The sequence below is a fragment of the Amblyomma maculatum genome, chromosome 2, assembly GCF_055883805.1.
Source record: "Amblyomma maculatum isolate TAMU_Amacu chromosome 2, ASM5588380v1, whole genome shotgun sequence".
Lineage (NCBI taxonomy): Eukaryota > Metazoa > Arthropoda > Arachnida > Ixodida > Ixodidae > Amblyomma > Amblyomma maculatum.
Window position 1 is genome coordinate 27,011,599 of NC_139345.1, and position 20,021 is coordinate 27,031,619.

At 45.7% G+C, this 20,021-nt stretch overlaps 1 protein-coding gene across 2 annotated transcripts in view; it reads left to right on the forward strand.

Annotated features, from left to right (window-relative positions):
* The window catches only part of LOC146198195 (uncharacterized), a 203,129-nt gene that overhangs the window by 164,244 nt on the left and 18,864 nt on the right, over window positions 1-20,021 (forward strand). For both annotated transcript variants that reach the window (XM_084593590.1, XM_084593591.1), the window contains 2 exons: window positions 3,298-3,480; window positions 16,115-16,305. In XM_084593590.1, coding sequence (XP_084449716.1) covers window positions 3,298-3,480; window positions 16,115-16,305 — 374 coding nt within the window. The remainder of the gene's footprint in view (window positions 1-3,297; window positions 3,481-16,114; window positions 16,306-20,021) is intronic.

Genomic DNA, 20,021 nt, shown 5'->3' on the forward strand with positions numbered 1-20,021 from the left:
GAATAAGGACGCAATATGTGTGCGAAAGGATAACAGCACAATGAAATTCACCGTGTCCAGTGCTTCGTTTTGAGTTTCATTCACTGACTGTTTTAAGGCACAATTCTAGACGAATCCAAAAGCGAAAACTGGCGTTTGATACTGTATACCGCCGCACGTGCGCACAAGAAAAGATCACCCATAGGCGAAATTCATGGGGCGTCATTATCTCGGTGCCTCACTGGTTTCCTCAGAGGAGCCCGCTTAAGTATTTTAAGAGATGCTCTGAATTTGTTTGGTTGGTTTATGAGGTTTCACACCCTAAAGCAGCTCGAACTATGAGGGATGCCGTAGTAAGGAGCTCCGGAAATTTCATCCTCTCGGGATCGTTTAGCGTACACAGATATCGCACAGCACACGAGCGCCTTGCTTTTCTCCTCCATAGAAACCTGAATTGGTTTCCAGCGCCGGGGCTTGTTTACCCCTACAGTGACATTGAGCGGCACAGGGATATCTATTGCATTCAGACCCGGCATTTATTGCTGTACTCCTGCATTCAGACTCAGCATTTAACACGTATTGTCAGAATTTGATTATGTAACGTTAGATTTGGAACCCGAATGTCCATGCCACTGAGCGGGAGCACTGCAGCGCCAATATTAGGGCAGCGGAAAAATTACTGAAATGTGAGCAGAGCCAGCTTTCAATGTTTTGAAATTCCTTCGTTGATTCTAGATAGGCAGTGATTTTTCCTAGGGAACAAAGCATCTCATTTCAGAAGCCAGGTCAGCGCTATGTACACATATCTGGTGCCAATGCACATTTAAGGCAGCTGAATCATTTTTTAATGCGAAAGCCTTTCTAGGGTCATGGTGAGTATTTTGCGTCTGCGAGATGTGCCCGCGAGACTCCGCGATATGTCAGCGAGATTCTGCGAGATGTGTCTGCGAAATGTCACAATAGGTTTTGACGTCAACATAATTTCCCCGGTAAGGACGTCGCAATAGGTTCCGACGACGAAGGCGAAGAAAATAAAGTAATGGAATTATAACGAGTACAGAAATAAGCAAGATAGAGGAAGAATAGAGGAGGAGTAGAGAAAAGAGGAAAGGCTTTCGCCAAAGCTAAGTGCACTCGTATAATTTTCCTTTAGAGGATTAGTTTAAATCCAAGTATTTGAATATGTGAAGCTTGTTTGTGAAAGATTAGTCGTTTTTTTTTTTTTTTTTTTCCTCGACAGCATTTATAACGATGGCGTGATCGCCGACTACCACCGCTACAATGTGCAGGCTTCTTTTTATAGCTCTACGTTGTGTGGGAAAGCTCGAAGATGACACTATGGGAAGGTTCCATACTTACCGGCGCCTTCGACCACACATTACTACGCCTCCTCGGATGTCAGCAAGCAAGTACTTCGCGTGCTTTACCATCACTGGCATTTCATGTTCCATTTCAAGCAAGCGTTCCTGGTTTGTAAACGAACCGTCTGCTCGGTGTCACGTAATCATGCATCACAATGTCTAGTGCTTTGCAGTGCACACCGTTGGGGATTTAAGCGACAATTGCGTCATTATTTCAAATGTTAGCACACAACGATGACACCACACGCTTCCCTAGGAAGTTTCACTAATTCAGCCTCCTAAATCAAGACAAATTCTGAAACTCCTTCGGTTTCTCCTTAAACATTACGAAAAACAAATTAATATGCCATGGGTAGGTCGATCTGCTTGAAACGAATAACATGTCTTTCATTCCCATTTTCATAACAGACACATCACGTCCAATTCTCTTCTTCCACCTTTATTATGCAGTTAAAATTGTATGCTTCTACTTGCTTTTCCTTGAGACCAAGAATTCGCATTTCTCTTAAACGCGCTCTTCGAAGTCATTGCAGTTATTCTAAGAAGGATTGACTGTTGGGCAAGCTAGTGTTGGTGTGGTCTTCTTCCTGTTTGCATTTCGTGTGCTTTTGCTCTGTACCTTCTAATATGAACTGTTTTTTTTTTCGATGCGTTGTACGCCGTTAATGAACAGAAAGTTCTGTTATAATTATGGCCGCCCACAAGCTCCGTAGATCACTCGTTAAACCGTCAAAGGAATCTCACGCACAACCACTTGTGTGCATGAACTGAAGACTTAACTCCGACGCGTGCCGTGCAGTTCATGTATATCCGGTCGTCTGATCAGCTGGCTTTGCCCTTCACGCTCCACATTCCACGGTAGCCACTTGCAGGGTTGTTTACATAGCAACCGTCTTAAGGTAGCCAGTCTGTGGGCTTTCCTCATGTCAGCAACGTTCCGGCCTCACTCTGTCATCCGCCTACCGTGGCCTATGCTTCTCAGAGGTATCACTCGAGCACCGGAGACGTTTTTCTCACATGGGGCATTTGAAAAATTTCCACATATTTTGTGGAGATTCGCCATTTTTAATTTCTGATTCCTGATTTATTAGCACGATAGCGTTAAAAGTTTCGTGCTCTAAAAAATCTTGCGTTCGCGTTGTAGGTGTTGTGCTATCCCGAGAGTAAAATCGCAATCATGCCTCCCCTTGCAGGTGGTAACCGTCGCGTGACATGGGCGGGCGCTGAATACTCGCCGGGTTGTGTATGCTTACGAGATCACTTAAAATAGCTGAGTTGGGAACGCTTATCTCTCTCTAAGCGAAAATGTTAGGTTACCTTGCGGTACGTAGTGAGTGTTTGGGAGTGGTGATGGGAAGGGAATGATGAGAGATCCCGGAAGAGGAGTGTTCGGAATTCGGTGGGTCATCGTTTCCCTCTACCCCATGGCGACCAGGCCCACGCAGTTGCATGGCAAATGGAAGTTTGGCGGGAGCGTTTCGGAAAACTTTCAGTGGAAGATCGGGGCGGATTTATGCCCGGAAGGGCATATATCCGCATAGATCATAGATCATTGAATGAATTATCCGGAAGGCATAGATCATTGAATGACTTGGATAATTATGCCGTTATACTGAAATATTAAAAATAGAAACAAAAGCGTTGCTGCAGGCGCTCAAAGTAAAAGTCCTGCTAAGTTTCACGGAAATACACTGGCTAATCGTATGGCTCCTTTCACACCACTTTTAACGCCGGTATGAAAATTTATGTTTTCCGAACTGCTAATGAAATGGCCTGTCAGTGAACGCCATTTGAGAGTGCAGCCTAAGCAAGTGTATGGATCGTATAAATTGTTTCCTTATTGATATTTTCACACATTTGCAGAGAGGTTACTTTTATAGCGTTCACAAACACTTCGCGTTGAAAATATTTAAAATTCTGTCTTACCGAGGTAGATGAAACTCTTTGCGCGCCGCAGGGGATCTTCGACTGCTGACGAACTACAGCGTGGCCGTGGAGCCTGACTTCTCCAGCGACTCGGACGCCAACGCCATCTTGTACGGCTCGGGCCCTCCTCCACCGGCCGATGCCGCCGCCGGGGAAGAAGACCGCCGTTTCCAGATGGTCACCTCGGAGTACGCACTCATGACCACCAGGGGATGTGAGTGCGTCCATTACTCGCGAACACATCGCTGATGTCATGGCGCTGTGTGAGAGCCACCCATGATCGTTGTAACATGAGTTTGTGAGCACAACTCCGCAGACCGAATGGAAAGTTTTGCAGCCACAAAATATATTGACAGCTGCGCTGGGTACGACCTTTGTAATCGCTAAATGGAGGGGAAATAACAACGCGCGCTTCTTCGCTCTTTGCATTTCTCGTCCTATCGTGAGGTATGTCAACCTTTCACGGTAGCCGCTCACCTGTTTGTTTCCGTGGCTAGGCTGTGCGTCTCCCATCCTGCGACATCTGCTTTCTTGCGCTTTAACAACTTTAACCAGCCCAGTTCTTTTTCCTCGTGAGAAACCCAGTATCCAATTGACTTTGGTTTGAGATCCGGGGGCTGAAAGATGGTTGGTCCTCTGGACACTTGTAATGATGTCATTGAAGCTTGCATGTGAATGCTTGCAGATACTTTAGCGGGAAATGTATTGCACCGGATACATCAGTGAGTACAGATTAAGTAATTGGCAACGTTCCCGTTTGAAGTATAGTCAAAAGGCAACCTTCTACGCTTTCGTGGGCGATTTGCGGAAGTGGGCATTTGAGTCCATCATTTTGATAGTCGAAGGGGCTTACACGGCAGGAATTACCATGACTTTTATTCCAAACCAGGGCCATGGGTCGATTTGTTGACGAATTCTCTAGCACATTCTTGAGGTGCCATGCTCCCAACGAAGAGGTAATTGTTGGCACTGATAAGCTGTAGTCGTTCTCAGGGTAATTTGGTCCTTGGCAGGATGAAGAGGGCTGACACATGAAGACTACTCTTAGAAAAGTTCCGGATTCCTGCATTTTAATTAGTGAGAATATTTTCTGCCCTGACTCCGGCTATGGCGAGCGCTATGGCCGCCTTCTAAGACTCTATCATTGGCCCCAGTATTAAAGAAGTGTCGTCGCCAGAGGCGGGTATTGGTTATCTACAATCGCGAGTCCGCATGTTTTCTTGTCAGAGTATTCTGCCACGTCCGCATTTCTGTCAAGTGGTAATAGTGTTTAGGCATGGCTTCGGCTGTCACGGTTTTTCCGGAATGTATATACGGTTGGTAATTTCTTTAGGGAGTAGAAGTTCCTGGGTAGCTTTGGTGGTGTGCCCGGTTTGAGTTGTAATAATGGCCCCTCATTCGGTCTTGTGGGTAAGGATGCCATGCTGTGCTATATGATGCGCCTCAGTGAGTGCAAGAAGCCGGCGCCTGCTTTCATTTAAGGAGTAAATTATTAGGAGGGCGCTGAAACTCGTGATCTAAAGGCGGCAATGCGGCAGGCACCACGCACAGAAACTACATGCGAGGCAGGGTATGCTCCCTGGCGTGCAAAACCCTAAACAGCCAGGCACCCGACCTCGCACAAAAAGGTCATATGGGTACTTGGTCACCAAAGCGTCGAGGGAACCGAGCGTGCACGCGCCGCAGCCCGAGCATTTCAGTGCCGGAATTCATCGCCATTCTTCCCACATGACTCCCGCCGTGGTGCTGCAGTGGTTCAGATACCCGACTACTGTGTCCGAGTACCCGAGTTCGATCGCGACCGCCGGCGGCTACGTTTCGTTGGAGGCAAAACGAAGGGGCGTCCGTGTGCTATGCGATGTCAGCGCACGTTAAATAACCCCAGGTAATTGAAATTACTCCGTAGCCCTCCACTACGGCACCTCTTTCTATCTATCCACTTTCACTCCCACCTTCCTCTCTTCCCTTATGGAATGGTTCAGGTGTTCACAGAAACAAGTGTGACAGATACGGCATCTTTCCTTTCCTAGGAGCGAATTATTATTATTATTATTATTATTATTATTATTATTATTATTATTATTATTATTATTATTATTATTATTATTATTATTATTATTATTATTATTATTATCATCATCATCATCATCATCACATGATCACCACCAACCTCTTAATACATACCGCAAGATACTGCCTCACGTCCACTTATCGAGACAAGCATTTCCGTGGATCGCTAAGAGACTGGATAAATCAGAGGAGTGCCATCTCCTGCGCTTACAAACCCTGTCCTACAACAGGCCAGCTTGACAAGGTGCTATCACCTCAGATTTCTCCGCTCAGTGAAAGTTGTTTGGTGAAAACGCCGATTTTTATTGAACAGATTGGGCTTACCAAGACGTCCAATTGCCACAACCCCTGCAGCGGACCCAACTTGGGCTAATCGAGACGCGGCCTTGTTCAGTTCTGGCCTCGCGCATCAAATGCCCTGGGGCATAGAGCTCGAGCTGCGGCTTCAACCAACTCCGCCCTTACCCTCTTAAAATGTTCCTTAGACTGATGTCTACCCCGCCGGGGTGGTGCAGTGTTAAGACGCCCGACTACTGTGCCGGAGTACCCGGGTTCGAACCCGACCTCGGCGACTGCGTTTCGATGGAGGCGTAACGAAGAGGCGTCCGTGTGCTATGCGATGTCAGCGCACGTTAAAGATTCCCATGTGGTCGAAATTACTCCGTAGCCCTCCATTATGGCTCCTCTTTCTCTCTTTCCACTTTCACTCCCACCTTCCTCCCTTCCCTTACGGTGCGGTTGAGGTGTCCACAGAAAACAAGTGAGCCAGTTACCGCGCCTTTCCCTTCCAATCAATCAATCAATCAATCAATCAATCAATCAATCAATCAATCAATCAATCAATCAATCAATCAATCGATCGATCGATCGATCGATCGATCGATCGATCGATCTTATACTGCTAATATATGACAGAATGCAGGGTTGTATAGATGTCTGAACAAAGGCTAAAACAGCTTTCGCTGATTCATGCGCTAAGTAATATGTCTGTCTGTACTATGTATTTCATGCTGTTGTCGTTTTTATTTCGTCACGTCGACAAAGCAAGATCAATGTATCGGTCTAGTCGAGGCTCAGATATATTACACGACGATTTCGAGCAGCCGTGGAGCTATCGCACTCTTGAACCCATGAGTGCCAGCTTTCAGCGAGCGTACATCCCATTGCGGCGGAGGAAGACTCAGCGGGAGTAATGGCACGTGAAAGGAAAAACGACGTCCGAATCAGACACGCGCGGACGGCGGGGGCGGCGGCCCACTGAAGATGATTGTTTTTTATCTAGCGACATCTCTTCGTCGAATTTCTTCGCCTCGAGGTGGAACAACTTTTTCATGAGTATCAGAAATTCGAAGTTTGTTTTGCTAAATGACTATCTCGGTTCTCGCCCTTAGCGAGCAGGTGCCATCCTCTCAACGAAAGAAAGAATGTTGTAGGACAGAAAAGAAGATTTGCCGAAGCTGGTATCAGACAGAAGAGCTAACATGAGAGGCCATGGTCGTGCAGAAGTGTTGAAATTCGAGCCTCTTGCCGGCAAATATTCTAACGTGGTTTTTCTTTTCTGCATTGAACCTTGTTTTCAACAGCGCCATAAATTGCCCCCGGCTGAAGTTCATCTCTTGCTGCTCTCTCCGAGAGGTTTGTTTTGCGGCAGTAACGTCCCAAGTCTTAACCCCTCGATGCCACTTCGAACCCGGTGTTGTTGGTGGTGATGCACGTGCTCTGTTTCGCAAAGCCACTGTAGTCTACGACGCTCACCTTTTGTGAGTAACAAGCAACATATCGTTAACAAGGGCATTTATTATTAGTAGTAATAGTAAGCCTTCCCAATTTCGTTACAAATCTCCACTTAAACAATGTTTTGAAGGATTCGACGTTGTGATGAGGCTGTAACAACAACTTTTGGCCTTGGTCGAAATGAGTAAACTAAGAGAATCGCTGGGTTTATCGTAGACAAGTGTATTCTGCAGCTCACTCTTCCGGTTCCTTGGATGAGGCGCCAGAAAACGTGGCCTGTTCTATAGGTCTTCCGTAATCGGTTAATTTTCTAGCAGTGACTGTGAATACATTGTGACTGTGGGGACCCGGTATTTTGCTGCCATGTGAAGTTCTGGCTTCACTCTGGTTTCTCAAAATAACGACTTGAGGGGCTAGTTGGTGCTGGATCATATTCAGATATGTGGCGCAAAAAACACAAACACAGGAGAAGATACACAACACACGCGCACACTACCAACTGTAATTAGAATTTGAAAACACTTCCTCTTCACCACGCCTCCTCTTCTACACTCAGGCACAAATTCATCTTCCTCTTCTTCTCATCTTCCTCTTCTTTGCCAAGGGGAGGCGTGGTGAAGAGGAAGTGTTTTCAAATTCTAATTACAGTTGGTAGTGTGCGCGTGTGTTGTGTATCTTCTCCTGTGTTTGTGTTTTTTGCGCCACATATCTGAATATGATTCACTCTGGTTTTTACCTTCAATTCTGACACGACTTGCTTGCAAGTGGCCTTTTCAGCATTGGAATGTGAATGAATGAGTGAGCCAGAAAGTAATGAAATTTGCGCATCTCCGACATTTACTACCACAGGTAACAGGCCTAGCGGGAATATTGAGGGAATATTGAGGGGTTCATGAAATGCCCGTGCTTAATCGTGGCTGCAACACATACATTCATGCGCGCAGCGCAATCTACACCCCCCCCCCCCCCCCCCGCCCTTCAAACGGTTCCGTATCCATATATAATACCAAAACAGTTCCATATTCATATATAATAGAGGCATGTTTCCAATAGAGAAGGACGAAGAATGTGACGGTAAAAATGCGAAGTATTAACTCGTATTGTAGCTTTTCGATTCCAGATACATGCACCCTGCTTTGTTTGATTTATGTGGCTACCATGAAACAAGCCAATATTGTTATCAAGCTATCAAGCTGGTGCGTCTACAAGTAAAGTTTTGACTCTTAAGCTTAAAGAGGAGATCTATTTTAGACTTTCCTTTCTAAAAGATCGATATTTTGGCTCTCCGGAAGCAATAATTACAGGACACAAAATCGCTCTAAAATTTTCCCCGCTAGTCAATTCAAATAGCGAACAAACAAACAAACAAACAAACAAACAAACAAACAAAAAAAGCCTAAGTGCTCACCGTTTGAAAATGGGAAACCTCTGCCTGGCCATGGGAATTCGGGCCATAAGTTTATTTCAAAATAGGCCGTTAAGGACGACACCTGTAATTCATATCTCGGGATTGTCCAGCTTGTGAATGATGTTTTGTTTAGTTTAAATTTGTATAGAGGTCCTCATCCTTTTTACACGAGCGGAGTTTACTGCGGTCACGCGAAGCCACAGTTAGCCTTGTTACACGGCAGCCTGAATAGCGGTCACGCCGCTAACCGTCGCCTGAGTTCGAAAACAACGTAATCTATTCCGCGTGAACAACGTACACGGAGTACCTTCCGACTGCGCTTTTGTACAGTCTTTGAGTACTCCCGACAGCGCATCAACAACGTACTGCAGCCCCGCCTCGCCTTTGGAGCAGCGTTTGCCCTGCGAATCGTCGAAAAAGGTCCTGCTCGAGCTGCAGCTTGGAGCGCAGGCGACATGTTCGCAATGCCTGGAGCACCGAATGGCGTGAGCTGAACACAGCGGCGCCACCCTCGAGCGTGGCGATTGACGGCGCTCTTTCCGTGCGCTACGCCATGTTCGTCGCTGTACAACTGGAATGTTTCTCATCGAAGGCACAGCCGACAGTCCTCTGAAATTGGCCGGGGTTTTAGCAGATAGTCTGCTCATTATACTGCCTCAGTCTCAATCCTATTTTCTCATAATGAACGAAATATATGGTTGATTTCGGAGATTCCTGGTAGAGAAGCTAGCAAATACAAAGCGGGCCGAATAAGCCGCGCCGCATTGGCTAAAGGTGGTAGAAACCTGCTTGTATCACGGTTATCGCTTCTACCAGCGGCTCGTTGCGGGTCATCAGAAATCGTCAAAGATTCAAGAAAGGAGGCTAGTTGACTGTCCTTTAGGACAACATCAAATTTATCGCACTCTTCTGAGGCTTGCTTAAGGAATCCGCTTTATCGTTGGCGCGGACGGCTTGCGGCAATCATGATTTGCTCTGTAGTGGTTGCGGCGATGGAAGAAGTGCTATAGTAGGACGGCGCTTGAACACTTTGTTACCTCGCCATTGAACTGCACTCCACACACTATGTTCTAGTATTTACAAAGTTATCTTTGTTTCGGCGATCTCCACGTCACTTCTCTCTCTCTCTCTCTCTCTCTCTCTCTTTTTTTTTTTTTTTGTTCGGCACAGGCAGTAGTGGTTACCGTTAACGAGAACGGGGACGAACTGCGCAACAAAGGCTAACCGCGATTCATGATAATCCCGGTTAATAGGGAATTTTAGAATAAGGGGACCCTACCGGGTATGCAGATAAGGTGACTGCGGGGCAACAATGCGCAAGCGTGGAACGTTTCGATGAAAAGGTGATGGGTGCAGCAATTACTCCGAGCTTGCTCAACTTGCGCCCCACTATAACCCAATTTTCTCACCGACAGTGTCCCCCTATTCTAAAACTCCGTAATTTCAGTAATGCCGGTTAGCGTGCCTGCGCTGAAGTCGGCTCTATAATCAGCGATAATGTGTCGATGCAAGCCGACATCAAATAATGCTGCAGGGGCTCCTTTAGGGAGCCACTGGTCTGCTACTTGTATTACCATAAAGTTTCAGAACTAGTAACTGGGTCAATCAATTTCGACAAATAACCTTGATGTAGTAGTCTGAAAGTTTCCCCGCTCCTATAAGGAAATTAGAAGGCCCAAAACTAATTTTAGCTTCATCAATCATTAAGAGCCGGAAAATGAACAGCGCGCGATTGCTTAAAAAGGCCTATCAGGAAGAAGCACTCCTATAAAGAAAGGCGTCATAATTTATTCTTACTTCATAGACGAGCGCTAAACAATTGTCATATGGTGATCGCCGGGGATGTCTCATGACGGCGACAATGTTCTTCATTGATTGTACAAGAGATATTACGGAGACAAACACATCTTACCATTATCACTCTTGAAGTCATCGAACGTACGTCTGTAGAAGTCCCGTCTTTTTCCAGAGGAGGCTCCCATATTTATTTCCAATTCGCGGCCCGTTTTAATCTTCGAGAAACTTAGCAAATCAGTTTTGAGAGCGGTACTATCGCTTCGTTTCTTTTAATCTTCTTCAAAACAAAGGCTCGCCGAGAGTGCATTGAAAATGGGATGAAGAGTCCATTGTCTGTTGCTTTGCCTGGAGATACAGATGTCTGGAGAGCTTCCTTGCAAAGCCTTTTCGAAGGTGTCTGGGCTGCATTGGAAACAGACATACGTACTTACGGCAGACAAAAAATAGTAAGGACTGTGGTTGCGCGGCGCAGAAAATAGCCAACAAAACGTCGAAATCCACAAGGCGGAACACTGCCTAGCGCCCTCAAGATTCCTTTCCGGACTTCAGTGATTTTGTCTGCACTGAAAAAAGCTGAAAAAAAAAAAAAATGCTAAAATGGTGGTCGCCATGTTCTCTGAAAATCTGTCAATGCACTAAATACGGCGGTCGATTAGCTGTAGCGAATAACCAGATAACATCACATGAAGCAAAATATGGGCTGTCATTGTCTCGCCTCTCTTACCTCGTTTTCCTAATTTTGGTACATAACGGCGCATACTGAGCGCTGTGAACTGCACTTTCATCTCAACCGAATGAGTTATGTCGTTGTACACCGCAAAATACACAGCGTAGAATGTGTTTCCCTCCGCACGAATTTTGTCCACGTGTGTAGTTTTCTTGAATATCGCTCTTTTATTTCAGTTCGCTAATATTAAGTAGCTTATGGGGCGAAAGTTTCCGGTTTGTACTGACTAATCTCTCTGATCTCAATGATACATATGAGGATTTCTTTCTTAATTTATTTTCATCTCCGAGGAAGGGTATTCAAAAACCAACTCCTTCCGGGAACTCAGGACCTATAGAGTTTAATTCGTATCCGTCACGTAGCTGAGAGAGTGTAAGGCGGGCCGCCAAATTTGCGCATAAGGCTAATTGTCCAGCAAATGCGCTTGTTCTTATTTTCTTTTATATGCGGTCAGCACGACGACTCGTTTAGTGCTCATGAAAAAGGAGCTCAAAAGGGATAGCGTGAATAATTTGATGTGAAAGCTGCGTTCCTAATGAATGGTGCTTGCACGTGACAGATTATTACACCTGGAGAATAGTGCGCTGATTCCTTGCAAATCAGCTCGTCGGTTGAGGCTCTCGAGGGATGGCGGTTTGCATGCGACAGCAGCTGGTGTTGCGCTGTGTTCACTCAAACATCGCGGACCACAAGTGTTCTACGAATGTCACCTATGCTTCTTATCATTCGTTTCGGCTTTAACACCAGGAACATATGTCCCTCTCTTGAACATAATCTTTTTGGGTTCTTGCCATGTTCAGCTTCACTCACCTGCCTGCTTTTCGGAAAACAGTCGCGCTTCCCTCCCTCCCGTTTACGCCTTCCTACAAGAAAAAAGAAATTGCACGCTGTAGCAAAATGAGCGAGCCTTAACCAGACTGGACACAAATTGATTTAGTGCAGTAAAATTGCAATAATTTATTTTTTCTCTCTGGCAATTCGTGAAGTGCTGAATTACTTTGCTGTTCCAGTAATTCAGTTATATTGAATTATCTTAAGGTAGTCATTTCGCCACAAATTTACATATCTACCTAGCAACCTTCCTTCCTAAAATTCATCACTCATCTTTGTGGCAGTTAAGCTTTCGCCTCGCGTATGGGTGGGCGTCCTACCGGCAGTTCTTCTTGGGTCAGAAACGTGCAAGCTGATGTAAAAGAGCTGAACATAGATTGACGACACCGCTCAACAAAAAGAAAAAACAAAAAAAAAATTATAGGTGTAACGTTAAGAGACTGGAAGACAGCGGAGTTGGCCAGAGAACAAATGAGAGCTATTTCTATCCTGATCGAATCCAAGAAAGGAAACGTGCATCGGTAGGTTATCTAATGAGATGACAATATAACGGATGGTTGTTGCAGGCTGTATCTCAAGAGGAGGCAAACTTGGCAGGAGACAGCAAAAAGCTAGGCGGGCTGTTGAGACTGGGACGTCTGCGCAAATATACGCACCGTGCCAAGCTTACAAGGGCGTCATTGAACGCTAGTGGTCGTTTTCGAAAGTGCACCATGAATACCAGCTACAACATTTTATTTTTCGCTGCGAGGATAACCGATGTTCGTAGCTTTGAGTTTTTTTTTTTTTTTTCCCGGACCCTGAAAATTGCTTTAATTATCGGCTCCAGTCGAAATGTGTCTCCTTTTGCGAAGTGACAACGTTGATGGGGCCGCAACTCTCTGCAAGTAGGCACGTATAATATTATTTATTTATTTTGATCATACTGTTAGCCTCTTTTAGAGGCTGTTACAGGAATGGACAAAACTTAACACAGAGCTACACAGAACACCAAAAACAGGCGCAGGAATTTGACGCCAAATACAAGTGCACGCCAACTGCCTCTTTCAAACGAGCCAACTGCAGTGTGGAGCCCAGATTCGTTTGCTTTGCTTCACCTGATAACAAGTTACCTTAAAAGAAAAATTCACTTTTCTTTAATTGCAGTCTCTCTCTGCAGTCTCGCTCTTGCCTGAATCCGGCGCACAGATACCTCCCGAGTGAGATTACGGGGGAGAGGGTGCGAACACGCGGCCGCCGAGGTCGGGATTTTTATTACATGAGACGTACAATTAACGTTATGTAATCGGATGCACATATGTCGTAAATTCGAATTCCTATCGCAAACTAGCCTGCAGCTTGACTAGCAGATGAATCCTAATCGGGAAGTGGAATGGTTCTAAACCACCCTCAACGTGGCACATAAAAATGTTTCGTTATCGCTTTGATGCTAAATCATGCGCATATATATATATATATATATATATATATATATATATATATATATATATATATATATATATATATATATATATATATATATTTTTATATGTTATTCTAGTTACGGCAACGGCGACGCTTTTTCGACGGACGAGCTATATGCGCTGGAACGAAAATTTTTTTTCTTCCGAGCAAGCCCTTGTATGGTGGTGTCGGGTGGCCATTTACGCGTATATGAGACGTAGTCAGGAGCGCACGTGTTGAGAACGTCACCCGCGCATCAAGGTGCAAAGCTGCGTCTGTGGTGTCAGGGCTGCACACGGCGTACGTCGCAATTCAAAACTAGGCCTGGCAAAGCACAGAGGCGCTCTCGTGGTTGTGGCAGCTAAGGGAACAACGGTGTTAGGTTGCGCACGTCGCCACTATGAGCGGAGGAAAAGACAGTAGCATGCGCATGGCGGAAGCATTCGCGAGCGCTGGATGTCATGGTCGATTTTTCAGACCGCCATAAACGGCCCGCATTCGCAGGCCCTAAACCGTGGATAAAGCTTCGGGCGGAAAAGCGTTTTGTTTGCCACTTGTTTATTGTGTCGGTGAAGTGCAATAACGAGCGTTTGGCCGTGCATCTCTTTTTATTGCTTTGTTCGCGCTTTCGAATCTTTGCAACAATATACGTGTTACGAAAAGAGACGAAGGAATGGGAGGGGGTGTGGGGGGTGGGGGGGGGGGGGGGGGGGAGGATTTCCGTGCGTTACGTCTAGGGAGAAAATGTGATTCTTTAACTCTGTTCGCTTGGGATTTTTATTTGAGTGCAGAATAGTTTTTGTGAAAAAGTAACTGTATTCCTTTTCGAACGGTAGCTGAGTGTAATACCATTACTTTCACTGAACAATAATTGGCAACATAATTTAATTACTTCTGCTCTATTTTGAGCTAAATATTTTGTAACATGATTTAATTACGTTTAAAAACTGCAGTCAAGTATGGAACTAGCCTTTTTTAGCTTTTTCGCGTGCTATATTGCCTCCGTAGACAAACTATTGCAGCCCATATTGCTCTTGGAATGAATTGGGGTATTTTATTCCTTTCTTGTTCTTATCTTCTGCGTTTTCTATTCCGATAAAGATACTGCGATGCTCGTTATGTGTTTTTGCTGCTGTGTTCAAATATCTATGAGACCTTCTATCAGCCCATGCTTTTTCTCCTCGCTAAATATTTGTTGAGTGCCCAGCAACTGTGCTCATGGGCTGCCTCGTTTATAGTTATCGCTAAAATATCTTCATTCTAAACCTGGTTCCAACAAGACGAAATAGAGGCTGGATTACCTTGCTGTCTTCTTAGTCCACCGATGCTTTATATGGCTTTCCGGGAAGTCCAGTACAAAGGGCGGTAGGCTTCTCTGACAATTATTCGAGCTTCGAGAGCCGGGATATTCTGTCTGAATTCCGCTACGCAGCTAACGGCTGCAGCGCTTCAAAGCTGGCGCCGAGGAGGTCGTAGTAGTACTGCTCCTCCCAACCACAGCCATTCCTTTCTTTCACTTCTGTCCTGCTATTTTACGCAATAGTAGAATTAATATGATGAGGGTCGAGCGTGCACTTAATTGCTCTTGCCGCCAGAGGCTTCGCCATGCAATTTTTTTTTTTTTTTTCGCTGAGCCAGCGGAAAGTTGTGCAAGCTTCCGTGTCGAAGTTATCCAGACGCCAGTTTTAGAAACATGTTCAGGCTCAACGGCCGCTCGTAAGCTGCTTGCTCGCGAGGACTGGCCATTCACAATGGTCGGCTCAGCAACAGCGCTTTTTACCAGCCGCTTCCAAGTTCGGTGCAGCGTACTCCAATTTCCACAAACTACTCCCAGTGGCTGAGAGAAGCATGGCTCCTCCACAAGGCATACGTGTACGTTTATTGTGCACTTATTGGGTTTCATTTGTTTCAATTAATCCGTTTTTTGTTGAACAGATTTTTTTTTAAATTATTGTGCACTTAGTGGGTTTCATTTGTTTCAAATAATCCGTTTTTTGTTGAACAGATTTTTTTTTTTAATTCCTGGCTTTCCACCTTCCTCCTTCCGAACTACGAATGCCAGCTGCTTTCTGCAGCGCCCAATTTAGATCCGGAAAAAAAACAGCGATATTAATTCGCTAATCGCCTCTGGAATGATTGGGAACAATTGCAAAGCAGCCGCGTGTGGCTGCGACCGTTACAATTGAATCTCTGCTCATTTTGCGCTACAATTTAAGGAAGGCGATAAAACGTAACCAGCCGTATTGAATGCGAACAAATACCAAAGTGTCGCTATCTCACGTCACCTGGAGTCATCTGATTGGTGTAAACGCCAATCAAATGAATCGAGGTCACGTGAGACAGCTACACTTCGATAACAACGCCAACTCGGAATACAGGGCCTGCAATGTTGAGAGAGAGAGAAAGAGAGAGAGAGAGAGAGAGAGAGAGAGAGAGAGAGAGAGAGAGAGAGAGAGAGAGAGAGAGAGAGAGAGAGAGAGAGAGAGAGGGGTATTTTTAACGTGATAAACCACATGCGACTCCTAAAACTCCTCTAGGCAGTCTTAAGAGGCTAAGCACAAACAGCTTAAAACAGTTTATAGGAATAATGTTGCAACGCCAAAGAATGCGTGACATATGGGTTTCTCAAGACAGCTGTGCCCTTTCTGACGCAGAAACATTGGTTTCCATAACAGTCACCAACTGGTCTACAGGATTTCGTTCAGGCAGGATAAATCATGTTCTACGTGATGATGGTAAACATAAAGCGTTATGAACTCATGAAGTTTTACCTTCTGATTTCTTGAGCCGAATATTGTCACTGACGACATTGTCGTGTCGACGTTTGCTTGTATGCAGTCTCGGCTCGTGCGGAGCGGTGCCTGGCCAATGCCTCGCGCGTCGTCGTCAGCACGGGGCCTTTCTTCGGCGGCAAGATCGCCGTTGAGGATAGCAACGACGATGCGTGCGTCCTCCTCGGTGACCCCAGCTCACCGCAGGACGCCTACACTCTAGACATCGACCACAAGCGCTGCGGAAGCCGTCTCGTGGTGAGTATGCGCTCTCCTATAAGTTGCTTATCGTGGCGCTTTCAGCTGTGGAACAAAAATAAGCGGCCCGACGCAGACAACGCAAGATGTTTCGACGCTCATCGCGGGTTAAAGACCTTTGACCTCAGGCAAGTTGCACGTTGGTATTACGAGGCAGAGGCGTTGCCCGTAAACATCCGCAAATTTTTGCTCATACATTTTATTGACAAAACCTGACAGTGCTTTTCCCATGCACCGTAGTGCACGAGCGCCTTCACTTTGCTGAACCTTCACAGTGTGTGCGTGTCTACTTAAGCGTTATAAGTAGATCTAAAGGAAGTCATAATGGCAGGTATACACTGAGTGGGTGCACACCTGGACCATGGTACGCTAAGGGAAGGGCAATTAAGTGGACATCGGCTCAATAAAAATACTGATTACGCCAGTCATTCAGTCAATCAGTTGGAACCCTTTATTGCACAAAAAAAAAAAAAAAATGGCGCTAATATCGTTGCTAAATTTTGCAGAGCTCCAAAGAGCGCACACGTTTGAGAGGTTGTGTTTAAATAATTGTCAGGCTAGTATGTGCTTTCTAATATCAGGCAGAGTTTATGTCGTCGAGCTAACACAGAAATAATTTTTTTTTTCTGCACTTACAACATTTCTCCTCCGTCTATCTCAAGTAAGGTTGTATGCCTGTATAATTTGCTCTCTTCGATTTGAACGTTGAACACAAACCTTATCGGGTCCTTATTTTTCGATGACCGATTCCATTTGGCCCTGACGTGAATGAGACAAAAGTAACAGAGGGTGGGATAGCAAGCGACCGATCGTACACACACCTTGTCAGGTCATGGCGCCTTTGCCGCTAACCAGCCAGTCTCTTGCCGATTCCACCAGACCGGCTGTACCACACGGACCACACTGATACATTTCGTCCAAGAAACGACGCCCATTTTCTCTTCTGAGGCTGAACTCAGAGAGCCGTATTAAACGCGTCTTCATGCTCCATCGTTTGTGGACTTGGGCGCCGGTTTGCCAGTGGGACTTGGTGTCGAGACGCGGTTGTGCAAAAAATGATGAATCCCAGTCGGCGATCGGGAGCGCTTTTCCAACTCGCGAAGCAGCAAGCTGTCAGACACTCTTTGCAACACTACGAACGGTAAGGGTGATAGGAGCCAATCAGAATGGCACGTACCCAATAGCTGTGATGCTGCCTCCTATCGCAGACAGGGGCACAGGAGGACAGGACACAATAATGCAATGAAAGTCGTGCTGTTGGAGTATAGCGGGAAGCTGGGCGAATTGGTGGGTGTTCATCTCAGCAAATGATGAACTGCGCTAGAAAACATGGATGACTGAAACAGATTTGGACAGGAAATAAGCAGACCAACAGGAATTTTACTCAATGAATAATGAAATATGCACAATGAACAATACCCCGCGCTAACGGCTGTAAATTCACCGCCATTACAGCTTCATAGCAGGAAACCGCGCGTCACAATCATCAAGGACGAGAGAAGGATCGCTAACATATACACGTGTTTTTTTTTTTCTATTTGTCATGTACGTCTCGAACAGCTCTCGTGTATAACGGTCACTATGCCTGCGTATAAAACTCGACTTCCTTTCTTGAAGTGGAGGGCACTTCGTTTTCACAGGTTCCGCAAAGTTTTGCGACTTGGAGTTATTCGATCGTCAGAAGACAGGCTGTTAAAATGTTCCACGACCGCATCGAAAAAAAAAAAATGAAATTCATAGACCACAGTGCACAAACAGGCAACGTATAATAAACTGGAGTTTAAATGGCGTACAAAAGGGGCTATGGCTAGTCATTCATTTAATCTTTCTATGGACCCGTGCACACAAACGGGCCATCTTCACCCCATCCATAGCGTTGTGCAACGTTCTTCAAACTGTGCACTATTTTATGCAGGTAAGGTATCAAAGAGTGTTTCTTTTTTTTCTGGCCGTTGGCTTGCTGAGAGGTGCTCTCGCAACCTCGCAACATTTAAAGTTATTGGTCAATGTTTCGCAACCTGTCGCTATCACAGAGCTCAGGTAACCAGCTGCTTTCAACCTATTCACTTGACGTTGAACACTTTCCACTACCTAGAAACGCAAAAATGCTTTAGAGGCACATCAATGCTGGATAGAACTATGTCATTCATTACACCCTTTAAGTGATGTCGCTTTTTCTATCGCTGTTACCGCATTTTCAAAATGACTGTCCTGATTGGCACAGGTCACCCTTACCATTCGTTTTGCTGCAACACTTGTGTATTGGAATATAGGGTCGAAGCCTAACAACAATTCTGAATCTGAACCAAGATTGGCCATTCAAGCAGCTATTTTGTTTCGTCACAGCAAGAAAACTCTTTCTGGATCGCTGATGGGGATAAGATGTAAGTGGCAGCATAGGCGTGTTTCTGCCGCGACCAGCGTGACGTCTTATCTGACGTGCTACATGTCAATGTGAGGAGCGACGTATGGTAGGGCAGCAACCGAAATGAACGGAAAATCGATCGTAGAAACGACCCTTTTCTCACAACGTAAAAACGTTGTTGCGACTACAACAATTAACTCCTCGTCAACCAGCTAACAGTTGCAAATGAAGCCAAGCCATGAGAAGAAAATGATGCCCGCCAAGCAAGAGGGCGCGCAGTGCAAGCAAGGTATAATCGGAATTGTATAATTGGTGCACCACGCAAACGGCAAGTAAGCACTCGAGATTGTCTGTTTGCTCTCCGCTCCTTGGTTCTCGATTACCGCTTTGTTTGAGCCCGCTCGTTCGCTTAAGACCGACTTCGCAAAGATGCATCTGAATAAATAATGTGTTACGCTCACCAGGCACTTAGGACGCTTTCCGGCGCGTGTTTCTTGCTCGACGGAGTGAGATGAAAGCGACAACTGAAGGCCTCGCTCATCTGTACAGTGCCGCTCAGTGCATAAGGCAAGCTGACACGCCCTTTCGTTTGACGCCATTATGTGCAGTCTACATCTCACTCTGACCAAGGCATCGATAAGAATTTGTTTCTAAGTGTCATGGTGGTAGCTACAAACAAATTCGTATCCATGTCCTTCTCTATACCACTACATACGTCCGGTCGTATACAGGGACACATGTCCCTAGTGCGGAGAAAAATCCACACTAACTACACTACATCGGCCTTTTGGAAAATAGATGCAGTGCCCATAACCCACAACGCCACGCCGGAGGAGCGGGAGGCTCCGCTGTCCAACCGGCAGTCGGCCAGCTTTGGCTTGTTGAACGGGCTAGTCGGGCAGCAAAGGCCGCGGAAGTCCTGAAATGAGGACCCAACAACGGCAGCTCTACAATACTTCTTGGAGTACATAAAGTCTCTTCTCTCTCTCTCTGATAAATCTGCGACGTACTGTGCCTCTCGCATCTCGAGCACCAGTGTTGGGATCGAAAGGCTTGGGTGGTTATATATTAGCCTAATCTTAACGAACGGAATACGCGCTAGAGATCACTCGCCATCACATTCAGCGATTGACTCTGTATGGCTCATTGTTCTATTTGCGCCCCGAGCAAAGATAACTTCCCTGTTGATACATGTATACGTCATCAAGTTCGTTTCTCCGGTAATTGTTCTAGAATAAATGATTGATGCCATAATTAAGAGAGCGTGAGACGAATCCAGCGGCCGCAGATACGCAGCTAAAATACATTGAAATCGACAATAAAATACGCCTTCTGTTCGTTGATTGCCAAG